The 18,639-nt window shown below is 37.0% G+C and overlaps 1 protein-coding gene across 3 annotated transcripts in view; it reads right to left on the reverse strand.

Annotated features, from left to right (window-relative positions):
- The window catches only part of EMB2410 (embryo defective 2410), a 240,872-nt gene that overhangs the window by 114,919 nt on the left and 107,314 nt on the right, over positions 1-18,639 (reverse strand). For all 3 annotated transcript variants that reach the window (XM_090016222.1, XM_090016221.1, XM_090016220.1), the window contains 2 exons: positions 3,248-3,418; positions 3,038-3,097 (listed from right to left, as the gene is read on the reverse strand). In XM_090016222.1, the coding sequence (XP_089872348.1) occupies positions 3,038-3,097; positions 3,248-3,418 (231 nt within the window). The remainder of the gene's footprint in view (positions 1-3,037; positions 3,098-3,247; positions 3,419-18,639) is intronic.

Genomic DNA, 18,639 nt, shown 5'->3' on the forward strand with positions numbered 1-18,639 from the left:
AAATTCTTTTGACAAGTATTCCTCTTTGGAGTCAGATTTAAAGATAGCTAAATTACGTTGAAATTGGTTTTTAATAAGAATAAGAAATTCTTTAAAAGTTGAAAAAACATTCGATTTGTTTTTTAGAAAGTAAACCCAGGTATATCTAGTGAAATCATCAATAAAGACAACATAACATGAATAACCTCCTTTAGATACGACGGGTGCCGGTCCCAATACATCCGAATGTACCAATTCAAAGGGTCTTTTTGAAATGAAGTTGCTATGTGAAAAAAAGAAGAAAATGCATTTTTCCAAGAATGCAATCATTGCATGCAAATTCCTTTTCATTACAAAATTTCTCAAAAAGAGGAAAGAGATACATCTTAGAAAGACTAGGATGACCAAGTCTTTTGTGTCAAGTGGCAACATCTTTTGTTTGAACATGATAATAAAAAGACTTAGATGGTAATGACAAAAAATTCATATAGTATAGGTTTCCTCTTTTATGACCTTGCCCAATCTGCTTTTCGAACTGGAGATCCTACACATAGCAAATTAAAGATGAAAAAAGGACACTACAACCAAGATTGGATATTTGAAAAACCGAAAAAAAGTTTAAATTAAGTTTTGGAATAATTCTAATTTTTGGAACAAAGAATTTTTTGTTATTGTCTAAAGTGATTTCAAGAGTTCATATTCCCTAAATATCCAAAGATATACCATCGGCCGTATAAACAAAAGATTTGAAATAATTAGTGTTTGGTTTGTTTAAAAGTGATGCATTTGGAGTAATGAAATGAAGCACCCGAATCAAGAATCCAATAAGACATATACTGAGAGTTGATGAAAGAGCAACATCGGAAGTAGGTGTGGAAGAGTTGTTCCTCACAAATTGTTGAAATGCTTCTGCAAGTTGTGCAATGGAGATTTTAATATCTCCATTCCTTTTTTGATCTCCATTTGAGTTGCTTGATTTCTCTCCAATGAAAGCCACTTTTCTCTTAGGACAATCGGGTCTAAGATGCTTCGGTTCATTACAATAATGACACAATTTTTCTTCCACCACTATTGTTGTTATTTTTCCAAAAATGAGGAGGCTTATATGTCCTCATATTGTTACCAATTTTAGATACTACATATACTTCATCAATATCCTTTTTTAGATTCAAGCGTGTTTCTTACTAAGAAGAGTTGAAGTCCTATGAAGTAGGGATCCTCGTAGTTGTTCAAATTCGGGCTTAAGCCCATGAATAAATTGAAAGAATCTTTCTCTCTCCATTTGTGTTTGCCTCATGGCAATAGCACTTCCTTTCATTGGGGTTCAAAGAGAGCAAGTTCATCCCATAGAGGAGATAGAGTACTATAGTAGTCTCTAATACTTATATTTACTTGCTTGGTTGCTCTCACCTTTTCTTGCAAAAAGAAATGTCTAGCAAGATCTCTTTGAGTGTACATACCTTTCATGAAGAATCATGCTTCATTTGCCTTCTTGAATTTGGCTAAGTTAGCACAAATTTTGAGCTCAACATTGTTCATGAACCATGCCAATATTTTGGCATGATTATTTTCCAATCTTCAACTTTGGATTGGTATTCGCCAATGGTCGTTACCTTTTCTTCTTCATTCAAGGCTTTTTTCCTCATTTCCTTCTTTCGATGCGAGCTTTAATTGAGGTTCTGGAACCGTACCATATACAAATCCCCCACAGTTTCTTTCCTTTAAGATTGCTTTCCATAGTAGCCGCCCACATTCTATGGTTAGTCCCATTCAATTTGAATGAGAGATCACTTTTTTCATCATTTTCGGCCATTATGAAAGAGAGGAAGGAAACAGGATAACAATGAGTGTGCAAAATACAAGCACACAAAAAATAAATGAAAGTCCCAACAGTGTTCAATTACCTAGAGGCACAGGGCTCTGAGACCATGTAATGAAGTACTAGTGCAAATAACAATGTCATAAAGTGACTACAATGAATGCACTAGTATAAAAAACATGAAGCCGCTAATGGGCAAAATACAATAAGGCACAAAGAGCTAGGCACCAAACACACACAATGTGAGAAAGAGGGAGAGAGATTGAAAAAATAATATATTGAAATGCTTAAAAAGCATTGCTTACAAGAGAGGGGTTCAACCCCTATTTATACACAATATGGGACCAAATGAGAGCCCCATAGAGTCGTTGGGAGCTACCCAACGGTCACATTTGTGACCGTTGGGGAGGATCCCAACGACTCTATGGTTGGACCCTTTTGCCCCTTCACAAATGAAAAAGGAAAAGAAATAAAATAAAAATAACAAATGTCCCTAGTGGACATGTCTATTTACATAAATAGAAAAAGACTAAATTTCCCCTAGTGGGCATTAGGGTAGGAAACAAAGAAATATTATATATATATTTTAACAAAACACATATACAGAAACAGAGTACAAGAGAGAGAGAGAATTTATCGAGATACTACAAGGTGCTCCATAAACCTTTGAAAAATCGAGATGTTAGTAACTCTCATTGGCGATAAGATAACAAAATAGAAATCTTATCCAAACATATAAAAAGATAATAAGGAAAAGTCATATTTGGATTAAAGAAATAAGTAAAATGGATAACAATACCCCAAAATATCATGTTAACATCATGAAAACTTTCACAAAATTATCAATTTTTCCATGATGGTGATATTAAAAAAATATCACGATATTTTACCTTTAAGATCATATTCTTAATAAGTTACGAAATTTTCATAATACCACTGACCTCTGTGACTGGTATGCGACCAGGTAAATATGGTTTCAGACTTCAGCCTCCATGGCTGAAGCATATTCACTGAAAAAACTAGATCAATGTACCAAATGAAGTTAGACGCATTCAATTCAGAAATATCTACAGTTTCATCTCCAAATTGAACCTTTGCTCCAAACGCATATATGTGTCACATGCTCAATGACTTCACTGCTGAAGTGTACATCGCTAACACATTCATGTATGCTGTGTTTAGACCATGAAATTCTGTATAATGGCCAGGATTTCAGCTTTAAGGAACAGTGTGGCTTACCTTTTGTATTGTTCCTCGTAGTGAGGCAACTTCCAATTCATCAAGTGGCAAATTTCGTACCTATCAACAGCACAAATCCTAATTATGGAAACAAAAGGAATGGGATGCTAATGCTAGTCTGATTAAAACAGATAAATACCAAATTAATCTGGAAATAATATCAAATTCACTGAATTAAAAGAATAAATTAGAACTGCAGAAAAACCATGCCTCCAAATTTGCTGAATAATGTGGCTGATAGTAAACATTAGCCCGAAGCTGGCCCTTCTGTAGAGAGGTTGATAACATTGTTCTCTTTTGCAGATCATCTTCTTTAGTCCGCCATAAAGGCCCCACAATTTCCACCATCAAATTTTCATCTGGCCTACCAGAGGCATCCAACTAGATACCAATTTGCAAAGACAACAAAAAAATAAATAAATAAAACTATACTAATTTGAAAGAAAAACATATTGAAGTTAATCCATTCACAAATATAAAACCAGAAGTGTTGGACATCCAGTGCAGAAACAAAATTCTTATATATAGATAGAAATTGGATGACGCAGTCACGCAACACTTGTTATTTGGAGATTATATACAATAGTCTAATAAATTTTACCACATGTATGTAAAAGATTGAATGCAGGAATAAAAGAATTTTCAACAGAAAGAAAAGGAACAGCTAATTACTATAACAAAAAATAAAAAATTGCATAAAAAATAACTCAAAATCAAAAGGAAAAGATGATGTCCAACAGTTTACATTTTACAGATTTCAACAAGAAATTTAAATTTTAAAAAACTTACAATGATGTAATCTGGAACCATGTAAAAACAATACAGTGAAGGAACATCTAAGCTATTACATGCATTTCCCACTTAACAATTGTTGTCACTCACACTCCCCAAAGACCTAGATGCTTCTCATGGTCAACACGTAGCATTTATCCCCTAGAGTAGCAGCATTTGGGCGATTCATCAATATTTGATAATTCAGTGCCAGTAATCTCATTCCATGTTCCTTCCATCATACCATAGAAACTTCAAAGTAGTTTCAACAAGGCAAAAAGATGGAAAATAAGACCTATGAAAATAATGCATCCTTGAAAATAATTTGAAGTGTACAAGGAGAATGACACTGGTGTGGCTGCAAGGAATATAATTTTGAATATTGACTTTTGGAATTTGTTCACTAGATTTTTATAAGATTCATTGTCCCCAAAATTAACTTTAAAATGTCAAATTAGTCAACTAGAGGAACACCAATGGAAAGAATGTTCAATCAACCATCTGTTAGATTTTTCCATACTAAGTTGATAAGAAAAAAACTCCAAAATACCATGTGTTGAGTGATAAACTAGGACACACACACACACAGCATGCATCAACAATGTCGATATGTAACAACACCAAACGAAACATTAGACACAACTTTTAAAATTTATTGCTATGTATATGTATGTATACCTACATACATATGTATATTTACCTAGATATATACATATATGAGCATATATATGTAAATATAATATAAATATTTGACGGTTTCCTATTGTAATAGGTTTTGCACGTGTAGGGGCATTTCTGACTTTTTACATGTAATAAGTTCTGCCCATTAGGGGCAGACTTGTCTTTTGCTTCTCTTATTTTATTTTTGCCTTTTTTGTAATATCGTGCTTTTTCACACTTAGTTAAATTTGAGATTTTCAAAAATTTGGCTAAGTATAGAAGAAAAATCGATAGAACATCGATATTAGGCCAATGTTCTTTGAGTCTGGGCTTGGCCCAGATCTCATCGACAAGGTCTAGATGAGCCATTCAAAAGGTGATAAAGGTTTTGTTTTTCGACATTTAAATTCAAGCAAAATTCGGGTTAAATTCGTACGAATTTCAGATGCGAAATTCGAGTTATATATCGTTGGATGCGTATTGAAATTTTGAGCGTAATGTTATTTTACTTTTTTGAATTCGGGCTATGGTTTGCCCGAAAATCACAACTTTTCAAAAAAGGACCGCCTCGATGGGTCATGTCTGAATTTGGATCGGACAGGACCCAATGCATTTGATCCAAATTAATATGGATCTGGACTCTGTCCAAAACCCATATTAATTAAGAATTGATCCAACCCAAGATCCAATTTGAATGTTGATTTGGATCTTAGATCCAGATCTGGATCCAAATCCATACCCAACAAAAATACAGCTTTAAATTCAATATTTAAGTTTAATTTAAAGTTAACTAGATTTAAAAAGACTCCCAGAGGTCCCAGAGGGATAAGGTACCCTCTGAAAGTTTCTAGATATTTAATTATTAATAATTAATTAATTAATTATTAAATTAAAATTAATTTCGAATTTCAGTTTTGGTTAACTAATTAGGACTTCCTAATAGTCTTTAATAGGTTTAAGAAAGGTAGAGAAGCCTAGAAGGACTATTTGATTTAGGAAAGTAGGTGGAAAAGTCTAACTTAATAGAAATTTTAAAACTTTAGAAAGTAAGGGAGAGAGAGACTCCCAAATAGGAGAGTACTCTCTCCAGCCACTCTAGAAGGGGCTGGAGAGAGGGGGCGTCACCCCCTACCCATCTATAAGTAGATCAAAAAAAAAAGAAAGAAAAAGAGAAGGAAAGAGAAAAAGAGAGAGAAAGAGAAGGGAAGAAGGAACAAGAAGAGAAGATCCTCTTCCTCTCCAAATACTCGACGTTTCATCCATCGATTTTTAGGTTCTTTTCAATCTACGAAAAAGGTACGGGTTCGTTCTTTTGATTCGAATGAGAAAAAGAGCATAGATCGGTTTTCTATGCAAGGTTTTAGTATAAACCCAAGAGAAAAGAGTAAATTTGAATATTTACTCTAAGATATACATGTCGGATTAACGAGTTTTCATTTCTGGAATTTATTTTGGAAAATATATATATACATAGGTATATATATAGTGCCGCAGATCCATAGATCTGGACAGATCTACCATGTATTAAATATGCACCAATCTGGTCCAAATGCAGTGCACTAATGTCTTGGAAAGAAAAAATAGGGGTTATGTATAACGGAAAAAAAATATATGTAATATATAAACTCTTTTTTCTGTTACCAGGCCCAGCCAAGCCTGGTTCGGCTGGGCAGGTGGCTTGGTTATGACCCCAGTCGATCTCAGTCGGCTGGGTATGGTTCTGTAGTGCACAGACCCATCCAACTGAGTTCGGCAGGGCCAGATGCCTGAAAAAAAAATATATGATCTGCATTTAGTTATAAATTTATTTGCATGCTTGTTGTCATGTTAAAACAGAAATTTCGTTTTGCTTCTGTTCATGTTAGAACAGTATGTTTAGTTGCATGTTCCATTGTAAATTATTTTATATAGGATTAATGTGAAACCTGAATGTACAATCAGCATATGCATGTATAGTTGTAAGTGAATTTGTTTATACATGCAAATCTGAATGTAAATCTGCACAAGTATGCTTACTTGATTGTGAATCTGTATATATAGGCGTATTTGAATGTAAAACTGTATACATATGCATACCTGAGTACAAACCTGCATATGCATGCATACTCGAAAGTAAATTTTTTTATACCTTTTGTTGGGATTGACTGGCAACCCAGCCGAGCTGGGCTCGGCTGGTAGGCCCAATACCCTGCCAGGCCCAACCAGTCGGCTGGGCAGGTGCAGGCCTGGCAGCCCCTGCCAGGCCCAGTTTATATGTTCTTGCTGGAAAAGAAAAGTTTTAATAACTCGTGATATGCATTATCATGTGTTCAAAAATGAATTATATAGAAAAGAAAAAGAAAATTTAATGCACAATATGTTTGTGTAAAAGACACCCAGATTTCCTATATGATTCATACATGTGACGGATTCTATTGCATGCTTAGTTTGTGCATAAATGAGGGTCAGACTTGTATATGTTAATTTACAGTTGTGCTTTTTAGAATCTGGCAAAAAAAAAAGAATTTCAGTTTGGTATGCAAATTTCCAGATTTGCTTATGGTAATAGATTTGGCTTCATGCATGTTAAGAATGAAATTTTCACAAGATTAGAATTGATTGTTTATGCTTGATCAATGCCTTCATGCACAATTACTTACATGTGCATGTGTAAACTTGAAAATTTATGTGTTTCAGCATGTACATAATTGCAAGAGTGTTCTTATGTTTCAGTTTGAGATGATTCATGAGTGGAAGCATGTATTTGGCATGATTATGTGAACACATGTATATGAGTATTGTTATTTATGCATATCCTTGATTAGCTTATATGAATGTGCATTGAAAAACATCTGAAATAAATGCATAAGTGGCATGTTCCTTATGATATTTGCATTTGAATGCATCGATGATTAAAAGTGGATATCGCAGGTTGTGTGAGCCTTGAGCATGTGTTGCTCCTAATTTAATTTTTTTTATGCATCGCAAAAATCAAACTTAACATTATTACTTTAATTGCACTGTTCCATGTCACGGATTGTGGTCCCGTGATGAGTTTCGCATGTTGATTTGTGAAATGTATGTTGTTGGTTTTGTATGTTGATTTGCAAAATAAAGAAATTGAAATAATAAAAAGATAAAAGAAGATAACAGTGTAATTCACACTTCATAGATGTCCCTTCTTTAGTGTGGAAATCTTGGACATGCAGTTTTGGGGGACCGTGAGGATACTAAAACTCCGTGTACATGATGTGCCCCAGAACCCAACTAGGTGGTTTACCTCTCAGCCACTGTCTTAGGGAGATTCCGCCACTTTGCCTAGGGGTGGTATGTAGACACAACTGTTGTTTTTTGTATACCAATAAAGTATTAGATGTTGATTTCTAATGTCCTGATGGATGGTGTGAATTTCTGATATCGGTCGAGGGTTAACTGTGAAACCCAGTAATAAAATACAAATTGTGTGATAAGCTACAACTGAGAACCTAACTTGACCTCGAAAATTTGTTTACCCGTTTTTAGTATCCACGGGCAATGATAATAAAAAGAAGAACTAAAGTTTGTTTGTATTTAATATGGACATGCATATAAAAAAACTCTGATAAAAGATAATAATTTATTCGTGCATGTATACTGAAATCATGCATATTCTTGTTATGCATTAGATAATACATATTTACTTGTTCTCTTATGCTAAATCAATGATTGCAAGATATTTGTTCTCCATTGAATAATAAATGTCCCCTATTGCTTAATTGATGGTATCTATTGTTTAATAATTAATCACTCATGATAAATAATTGTTCCCTAATGTATGAATGGTTAATTAAATTATGAATTTGTTATAATTGAATCCCTCTAAAATATTGCATGAATCTTATTTTTTTACTTATTTGATTCATTAGATAGACTCGTAGATAGAATCTTTAATTCTGACACCCTTACTTTTGTGTTTTTCACAGCCTCTGAGGCCCAATGAGGAGACTTGCGATTACGAAGAGCAACGAGGGCTATACGACAGCTTGACAAATTCCTTTAGGGACAGAGTGGCTCCACATTTTGATTTATTTATATTCATTTGCATATGTTTTCAGACTATATTATTTTAATTAATGAAGTTGGTTTACTTGCTTTGAACCTCACCGAGGACATGACATTGGATAGAAATGATTGGAGGAGGAGGATTCATGTGGAGGACCCAAAATGATTTTCTTTTTTGTTCATATCGTCGTCCCCAATTGTTTGGAATGAAGGCGTTGTTGTTGTTGTTGTTGTTGTTGTTGTTGTAATGAAGTTGGTTTACTTTCGTTGATGGTAGTGTAAGATCCCTTGTGATTGTGGATGTGTTATAATTGTAAAGGCCTCGGGTCTCAAGGAATGTTTCCACATATGTTTAAAAAGAAAATTTGTCACCTTTTAACGGGTATGATTTGGGATCGTTACATTTTTTATATTGCACAAGGGCATATTGGTTCATGACCAATATAGTCGTTGGGACCTCCCCAAACTGTTATATTTATAGTGGTGGGGAGCATCCCAATAACTATATAGAGTTTCGTATGGCCTATATAAAGGGGTTAAACCCCCCTCCTTGTTTCAATGCTTTTCTTAAGCATTTCTTATTAATAAAACCCTATATATTTTATGATCTCTTGTGATTGCCCATAATGGCTATTGTATGCACTTGTTGTGCCTTTGTATTTGCCATCGATAGGCTTTTTGTATTGTCTCTTTGTGGACTTGTGGTTATACACTTTGTTCCTTGCTCCTATATGCCCTTAGAGGCTACATTATTATTTTCGCTTGTTTCATTATATGGTATCAGAGTCTTGGACTCTCAGAGCGTGTTGATTCAAGATTGTGTTTGTGATTGAAGAGCTTTAGTGATCTTAAAAGGAAGAAGTGCAGTAAACAAGATTCTATGAAGGAGGATCGAGTGATTGGAGACTCTCTTGCTTTGGAAAGCTCGCCATCTATGTAACACAGACATGCCAAATTGATTGTCGCACACATGTCAACACTTGACGACACAAGTACGGATCCCGAACGTAGTGCAGATATGCCTTGGGTCAGGTCCCGCACTGCTCCAGGTTAGGTCCAACCTAAACCCAAGATTTTTTTTGTCGAAACCAGACCCCTTCACTATTAGAAAGTGACTTGGAATACCTTGGGTTCAATAATGAACCCATACTTATGCACGTGAACTGCAAATATACCCATTAAAGGGAAACAACACACGCACATAATGTGCCAATACATAAAACCCATAAAAAGGGAAAAATATGACTTAAAGTCATAAGTTACATATCATTGAAGAATAATGGAGAAGGGGTGAAAACCCCATTACAATGGAGCATAAGCTCCCTCAAGAATACCAAATACAAAGGGGAAATCCCCTATTTATAAGCATGAAAAGGGACCACCTTGGGGGCTCCCAAAGGGGACGTTGGAGAGCCCCCAACGGTCACATTTGTGACCGTTGGGGGCTCCCAACGTCTCCATTGGGAGGCCCCCAATGTGGTACGAAACCCAAAAATATAAAAAACAAAAAACTAAAAATAAGACAAAAAATTACAATGCATATTCCAATTGGAATATGTGTAAAATGCTAAATTACAAGAATACCCTTGAGGGTATTTTAGGAAGATAAAATATATATATTTACATTCAAGGATCAACATATTTTAACACCCCCCCTCAATCTTTGCGGGGAAACAAAAAGATTGAAAAAAGGGCAAGACTCCGTGAGGCTTCGGCGACTCCAAGAGGCTTCGGCAAGGATGCAATGAAACTTGAAATAGCCTTCCTCCAATTGTCTTCAAATGATGAACCCATTTCCCGAACCATCCAGGGTACTTCCCTTTGTCCTATTTTCAAGATCCTGAGAAAAGAAAACAACAAAGAACAAGTAAAAAATACCTTTGCACTTTAATCAAAAAGGAATATTCCTAACAAGGTGCAAAATTTATGCATAATATGATAATTACTTTAGCATGGAACCAAAGTTTCTAAATCATACATCATGTTAAAACAAAATGAGCGAAAGCAAAATTATGCAAAAATAAATTGCAAGGATGCATAATGCATTCATAAGGTCCACCATTGGACAAATATAACCCCATAATGGGGAATAACAAAATTATCCACTAAGGGATACCACAAGAAGTCTACGAAGAGGCATAACATACACATGCTTTATTGAATGAGAGCCCAAAAAAGGGCATAAAGAGCATATGCATATACTTATCATTAATACTCAAAGAACTCATTAATGATCATGCTTTAAACATGTAATGAAGTGTCAAACAATAGAAACGAAGTCTCAAAGCATACTTTAGGCAAAATAAACCCAAGAGTTCACAAGGTTTTAAAATCATTTATGAAAGTCATACTTAATTGACAAAAAACACATTTTGTATATAAGGGTGGCAAAAGCCATAAGCACTTAATATATAGATTAAATGCTAAGAGATCAACTTGATATGAATATCAAAGATATGATTTACTTGAAAAACACAAGTCATGAATGAAATTTTGCAAATTTCAATAATAATTTATCCATTACAAACAACTTCCTCATTAGTCCTCCAAAACCCATAAATCAAGTCTATAAGCTACTAGATCAAGAATATAAAGTCATTAAAGGCCAAAGACACACACAAAGGTGTGTAAAAGATCATCTTGTCTACATATAATAATACTTGAAATAAGTGCATCTACGATAAGAACAAGAGAATACATGCCAACATGGACTAAAAAGTATCTCTTGACTACGTAAAAAATACACTTAAAACCAAGTATGTTCAGCTACTAGAACAAGAGAAATAAGCCAACCATGGGCTAAAACATAATACATCTCTTGTCTACATATGATGGCACTTGAAATGAGTGAAATAAGCCAACCATGGGCATACATCTAAGCGACTAGAACAATGACACAAACGCCAACATAGGCTGAAAATCACACACCATGGTGTGAATCAACGTGCCTTTCTACATATAAAAACACTCAAGACAAGTGTGTTCAGCTACTAGACCAAGAGAGCAAAAGCCAACAAAGGGCTAAAAACACACGAAGGTGTAATAAAATTCTTGTCTACATATGATGACACTTAGATAATGGGCATACAAGGAAAAGACTTTTGAGGCAATAAACTTGTAATGAAAATAAACTTCGAATGAAACAATATTCCTTTTAAAACATGAATACTCATAACAATAACATTTTGGAATAAATGCATGTAAAAGTATCTTCAACAAGATGATAAAATAATATTCTTTAGAACAAATGTGTGAACATACACACACCAAGAACACTTGTGAAAAAACACAAGAACACATGTGCACAATAAGCACAACATTCGGAATCACAAATGTGCAAATGCACTCATAAGATTCATAAATAAAAGGTTGGGCTATAATCCCAAAACACCTTGATTTTAAATATACCTTAAAGCATTTAAGGTTTCAAACACCATATGTCCATCACATTTACATAGAAGCATCCATAATATCAATGACCACAAGAGAAAAAATGAGTGACACACTCATAATTAGAGATCAAATAACAACTCATTTTAGAGTCCCAAGGTACCCATAACTCACCTCAACAACCATCTATAATATGGAAGGTGGACAATCTAAAATGATACAATACGAGGTGCCCATAACTCACCTCGACAAACATCTCTAATATGACAATAATAAGGCCAAATAAATGATGCATTAAATAACATGTGATGGACAAATATAAATGCCACAAAAGGGCAATAAACACATAAGGAATCATTTTCCAAAAAGTTTTTACAAAGAGGACCGATTAACAAATTGAATCAAAGGTCCAATATAATCCATCAAAAACAATTTTGCATAAACACGAATTATGCCTAATCTTTAAAAGAAGTCTTGTATCAAAAAGACTACAACATAAAGAATTCATCAAGACAATCAAGCTTTTAATCAAAGAAATCATAAGAACCGTAATGGTTCACAAAGAAGGCTTTAACACAATATTCAAAAAAAAAGTACTTGAAAATTTATAGATTTGGGATTAAATCCCATACAACAAGTTTTAAATATTCTTTGATTGAGATGAGATATGCGAAAACGTACAAAGTGCTATAAGCACTTACAATGATTTAAAAAGGACTCAATATCTAAATTCATTATGTTTTTCACAATAAGAAATGTGCATAAAGGCTCCATAATGCAAAAATGTCTACGAAGAGACAGACAATACACATGTAAGCACACAAGGCTTTATAAAAGATGTGCACGAAAGCACTCATACAATACTTGAACAAATACACACCAAGGTGTAAACAAACATGCACTAAGGCATGTATATCATAAAAAAGAGGGAATGCATACAAGCGCAAATATTTTGAGAAACAAATGTGCACAAAATACAAAAATACACAAAAGTGAGCAAGTATGCACTTTATAAAAAGAGCAATGCTTGAAATTCTCAAGTTTTAATTATGTAATTACATGCTTGACAAGTGCAATTGAGGACAACTAAAACTATATTATGGCCAATGTAGGCATTTTTAAAGATATTATTAAGAGATTTCGAAACCTTATGAAAAATACAAACCAACAAGTTTATAAGGATGAAAAATGAAATCATTTATACCAAAAAAGGATGCAATAGATGAACTATGCATTCTATGTGGGAAATTCCTTTTAAAAACAATCTTTCCTAATGGTTTATCATAAATAATTTTTCAAAAAAGAAACATTGAAAAACTTTTTAGGAGTTCTTATAAGTTATCATTAACAAGAACTACTTTAGGATTCAACAAAGATTTTAGATGTGAGAGATTCTCATATAATGATTATATCAAATTTTTCAAAAATGCACTAAAATCCATAATCAAGAGAGGAACTCAAATCAAATTAGGGTTCATATGAGAGTTAAGAAATTTTAAGCAAAGATCATTATTTTAGCAAGAGATCATATATAATTTTAAAAGTTAACTTATAGGTCAATCATGAAATACTTATTTAAGAACTATAAATCTCACATAATTGAAGGTAATTTTTAAAAACATAAATTACTATTATATGCTATGAGTAGTTCGATAAATAGACACGAATTTTATATTTGGACAACAAACGATTTCACCAAATTTAGAAGGAGATATTTTCAAAATATATGAGCACACGAAATGTGAAAAGAAATAATTCAACTATCATGACCATCAAACGAACAAACTATATGCAAGAAACATACTTTCAAATGCATAATACTTTTTGAGAAAAGGGATACATACCGAATAACTTCAAAAGCATAATACTTTAGGAAGAGCAATGAATACTTCACCATTTCTTGAGCGACACGCTTTCCGTTGCACCAAGAGACAACCCCATCATGACCTTGCTCTGATACCATGTTAGAAAGTGACTTGGAATACCTTGGGTTCAATAATGAACCCATACTTATGCACGTGAAGTGCAAATATACCCATTAAAGGGAAACAACACACGCACATAATGTGCCAATACATAAAACCCATAAAAAGGGAAAAATATGACTTAAAGTCATAAGTTACATATCATTGAAGAATAATGGAGAAGGGGTGAAAACCCCATTACAATGAAGCATAAGCTCCCTCAAGAATACCAAATACAAAGGGAAAATCCCCTATTTATAAGCATGAAAAGGGACCACCTTGGGGGCTCCCAAAGGGGACGTTGGAGAGCCCCCAACGGTCACATTTGTGACCGTTGGGGGCTCCCAACGTCTCCATTGGGAGGCCCCCAATGTGGTACGAAACCCAAAAATATAAAAAACAAAAAACTAAAAATAAGACAAAAAATTACAATGCATATTCCTATTGGAATATGCGTAAAATGCTAAATTACAAGAATACCCTTGAGGGTATTTTAGGAAGATAAAATATATATATTTACATATATATAAATAGAGATATGTATACATATATATATATATATATATATGTATATGTATCTTTATATATATATATATATATATGTACATTCAAGGATCAACATATTTTAACATTCACACCCTCAGCAACAGGAGGAGGAAAAAAGGGGAAGGGCGAGAGAGAGAGAGAGAGAAAATGAGAGACTGAGAAATTGAGAGAGAGAGAGAAAGAGCAAAAAGGGGGAAACTGAAAAAGGAGAGAGAGAGAGAAAAGGGGAAGGGCTATGCCCTTCTCCTTTTATAATATATGCTTGGCTTTATTGAGCAGGTTTGGACAAGTCTAAACCTGGTCAACTAAGTTAAAAAGGGACATTTTTTAAAAATTACATTTATAGTTTTTTTGTTTTTAATATAGATCCATACATGAAACAAACCTAAACTCTCTCTTTATCTATCTATCTATCTAAGTCACACAAACTCGGCTAAAAGGTCAACGCACCCCCATCGATCGTACCTGTAACGCCCCAAAATTTCAAGCTTGCAAACCTTTCAAAAAAAAAAAACAGACAAGAGACTAAAAAGGAATCTCTTCATCTCAGAGATGGTTTACAAAATCAGCGGAAGACTATACTTTTATTAATTTCAAAAAGGCAAGCTGACAACTTTGAGCGCGTTAGCTAAAAGAACCAAAACGCACAACACATGCTACTTGCAAACACTTGGAAAAGCCACTTTCATTTAAGAAGTTCTCCAAATAGTACAAAATTCGCATATCCCAAAAAAAATCCGTTACAAAACCCCAAACAACAGGACGTGAGCTAAGAGCAGGAAGAAGAACGTCTTGGAGCCATCATGTCATCGCGCCATCGCCTGTGATGTACCTAATCATCACCTGTACCCATAAAATGGGTTAGTTTCGCAAAAAACTAGTAGGTGCACAAGAGAGACTACAAGGAACTGAATTATGTAATTTAATTCAGTAGGTTACGCAGTTTAAAGCAGATATGCAGTTAAACCGGTAAGCAATGCATGCAGATAACTAGTGCAAACGCGTAAGTAGTGCAATCGAACAAGTAGTGCAAGCGAATAAGTAGTGCAAGTGAATCAGTAGTGCAAGCGAATCAGTAGTGCAAGCGAATCAGTGGCGCAAGCGAATCATTGGTGCAAGTGAATCAGTAGTTTAAGCGAGTCAGAAGTGCAGCGAATCAGTAGTGCAAGTGAATCAGTAGTGCAAGCGAGTCAGTAGTGCAGCGAATCAGTAGTGCAAGTGAATCAGTAGTGCAAGTGAATCAGTAGTGCAAGCGAAGCGAATCAGTGGTGCAAGCGAATCAGTAGTGCAAGCGAATCAGTGGTGCAAGCGAATCATTGGTGCAACGAATCAGTAGTGCAACGAATCAGTAGTGCGAGCGAGTCGATAGTACAGGCGAGTCTCACGGCCCAGCAACCAATGTTAACAGACCTTATGTTCCGATATTACTGGCCTACGGGTACGCGCAGGCAAAACATAAAAATAACTGAGACTAGTTCGGGCGTCTATTATTCTATGTATTTTCAATAACCCGAATAGCTAGTTGAGTCCGCTCCAAAGGGGACGGCTTTAGCCGAGAGAGGATTCCCCAAAGGCTGAAAAGCAGTGTCACGGATGCATCCAACTTCTGCAGAAGTGTTGAGCTAACTATTGTAGCCCCTTTCCCCTAACTCCAATGACTGGGGAAGCCGGATCATTGCCCGTAGGGTGGTTGTTAACAACCTGTCCATTGGAGTTTTTGTACCGTTCTGTCCTCTCCCTTGACAGAACAACCAGAAGCGAATGGGTGCGTTAGGGGTTGCTTAACTAACGACCCATCCTATGCTGCGATCTTCAACCCACTCGAGCATCTTGCCTGTGAAGGCGAATGTAAGGTCATTTATGTGATTACAGCATTGTGCCTTTAGCACTGTTCGAGGTCGTACGATCGTCTCATCCGATCATCGCAGTACTAGACGTGTCGTGCACGACTACAAGTACTCTAGGATGAAGGGGGTATAGCTCATCAATACAAGCCTCCACGGAAGTGTTTCACAAAGATTTAAGTTTATCTACTTTACTTTATCCTTTGAAACAACAGTACATTGTGCCAACATTATGCATGTGATTATCTCGAATCACATCCGCTATCGGGGTATCTACATGTCTCGCATGACTCGATACCAGCCTCGATAGACGGGATACATGTTTCTCAACAGAACACCCGCTACGAAGTTCGCTCGCTCCCGACTAAACTCTTGTCGCAAGAGGGAGAGTGGTAAATGCTCCTTGCATCCTCCACGAGGATGCCATTAAGGCATCCGCAAAGAGCAAGAACCTGCACGTCATCTGCAATAGCAAGGCAATACCAACACATATGCAAAAGCAAGAGCCTAGGCGCAGAGCCCGACGGCAAGGTAAAGGGCAAGGATTGCGAAATCGCATCCTTGAGTGAAGTGGATACTCATATAAATATATATATATATATATATATATATTCATTCAATGGTCGCTTTTAGTTTAATTGAACTTAATTCAATTTTCCAAGTCTTCCGTGCAATCTTCCCCTACCTTGGAGGGTTACTAGCTTGCTGACGTCTGCGGACGTACACGATTAACGGCTCGGGTCGCGGAGCGCGAGTGTGATCCGTCGTAGCTGCAAATATGCGATATTAACAAGCAAACTCAGACAAAAGCAAACGCAAGGCAAAGACTCAACTTCTCCGATACATAGGGCTGGGGCAAACCGTCCCAATTGACTCGAAAAGAAGATGGGCAGGGTCAAATGACCCTTGCAGCCAAAAGAGGGGTGTAGTCAAATGCGAACAGATGACTCACGCTAGTAGGAATTCCTCGTTGGAAACCAACAATTGTAATGATTTGTCCCCATCACGATGTAGCTTCCAAAGATTCCCCGGGGCTGTCGGCCAAGGGTATCGGCTCGCGCACAAAGGGCAGGAGGCCATCGGCCCCTGCTGGCATAACAAAAAGGCAAGGGCCATCGGCCCCTGCTGGCATAATAAAAATGCAGGGGCCGATGGCCCCTGCTGACAAACAAAAAGGCAGGGGCCATGGGCCCCTGCTGGCACAACAAAAAGGCAGGGGCCATGGGCCCCTGCTGGCATAACAAAAAAAGCAGGGGCCGATGGCCCCTGCTAACAAACAAAAAGGCAGGGCCATCGGCCCCTGCTGGCACAACAAAAAGGCAGGGGCCGATGGCCCCTGCTGGCATAATAAAAAGGGGCAAGGAGGAGGGGCTCGATCCCTCCCCTGCCGTAGCAGAAAACAGGGAGGAGGGGCTCGGCCCCTCCCCTACCGTAACAGAAGCAAGGAGGGGGCTCAGCCCCTCCCCTGTCGTAACGACAGAAGGGAGGAGGCTCAGCCCCCCCCCCCCCCTCCCCTACCGAAACGGAGAGCAGGGAGGGGTGTTGTGCCCCTCCCCTGCTAAAAGGGGGCACATGGAAAGGGTTTGACCCCTCCCGTGGCCACACAGAGAAGTGAGGGAGAGAGAGAAGAGACGGAGAGGGAAAAGAGGGAGAAAGAGGAAGCGATGGCGTACCAAGGGGTTTTCGGAGGAAGCTCGCCGAAGAGGAGCTCGCCGGAAGGAAAGGGAGGGTCGCCGATGTCGGTGGCGGCGGCTGTCGGGGGTCGCCGGCGTCGATGACCGTGGACGAGCGAGAGAGAGAAACGGAGAGACAGAGAGCGAGTGGCGATGAGGGGGGTTTCGTGACCCTCCTCCCGCCTGCCTCGCTGTCTTTTAATGACAGCGAGGGGCGAGGGGCCCGGGTCGGATCCGGATCCGGCCCAAACCAAATTTTAATTTTTTTTTATATTACATCCTACCCTCCTTAAAATAATTTCGTCCGCGAAATTTCTATAGCATAATTTGGTCAAAATACAAGTCAGGGTATTTATCCCTGATATCCGACTCAAGCTCCCATGTACATTCACTAATTCCATGGTGTTGCCAACGTACTTTTACAAGAGAAATCGTCTTCGATCTGAGCACTTGGTCTCGACGATCAACGATTGCCACTGGTCTTTCCTCGAACGTCAAGTCCTTTTGGATATCCACATCATCATAATGAATGATGTGCGATGGGTCGTGAACATATCTTCTCAGCATGGATACGTGAAAGACGTGGATCTGAGCGTACTGAGGAGGCAGCGCAACGCAGTAAGTCGTCTCGCCGATCCGATTCAGGATCTCAAAAGGTCCGACGAATCGCGGACTCAGCTTTCCCTTTTTCCCGAACCGGAAGACGCTCTTGGTCGGAGATACCTTAACAAAAA

This window comes from Nuphar pumila, chromosome 8 (assembly GCF_984573655.1).
Source record: "Nuphar pumila chromosome 8, dmNupPumi1.hap1.1, whole genome shotgun sequence".
Classification (NCBI taxonomy): Eukaryota; Viridiplantae; Streptophyta; class Magnoliopsida; order Nymphaeales; family Nymphaeaceae; genus Nuphar; species Nuphar pumila.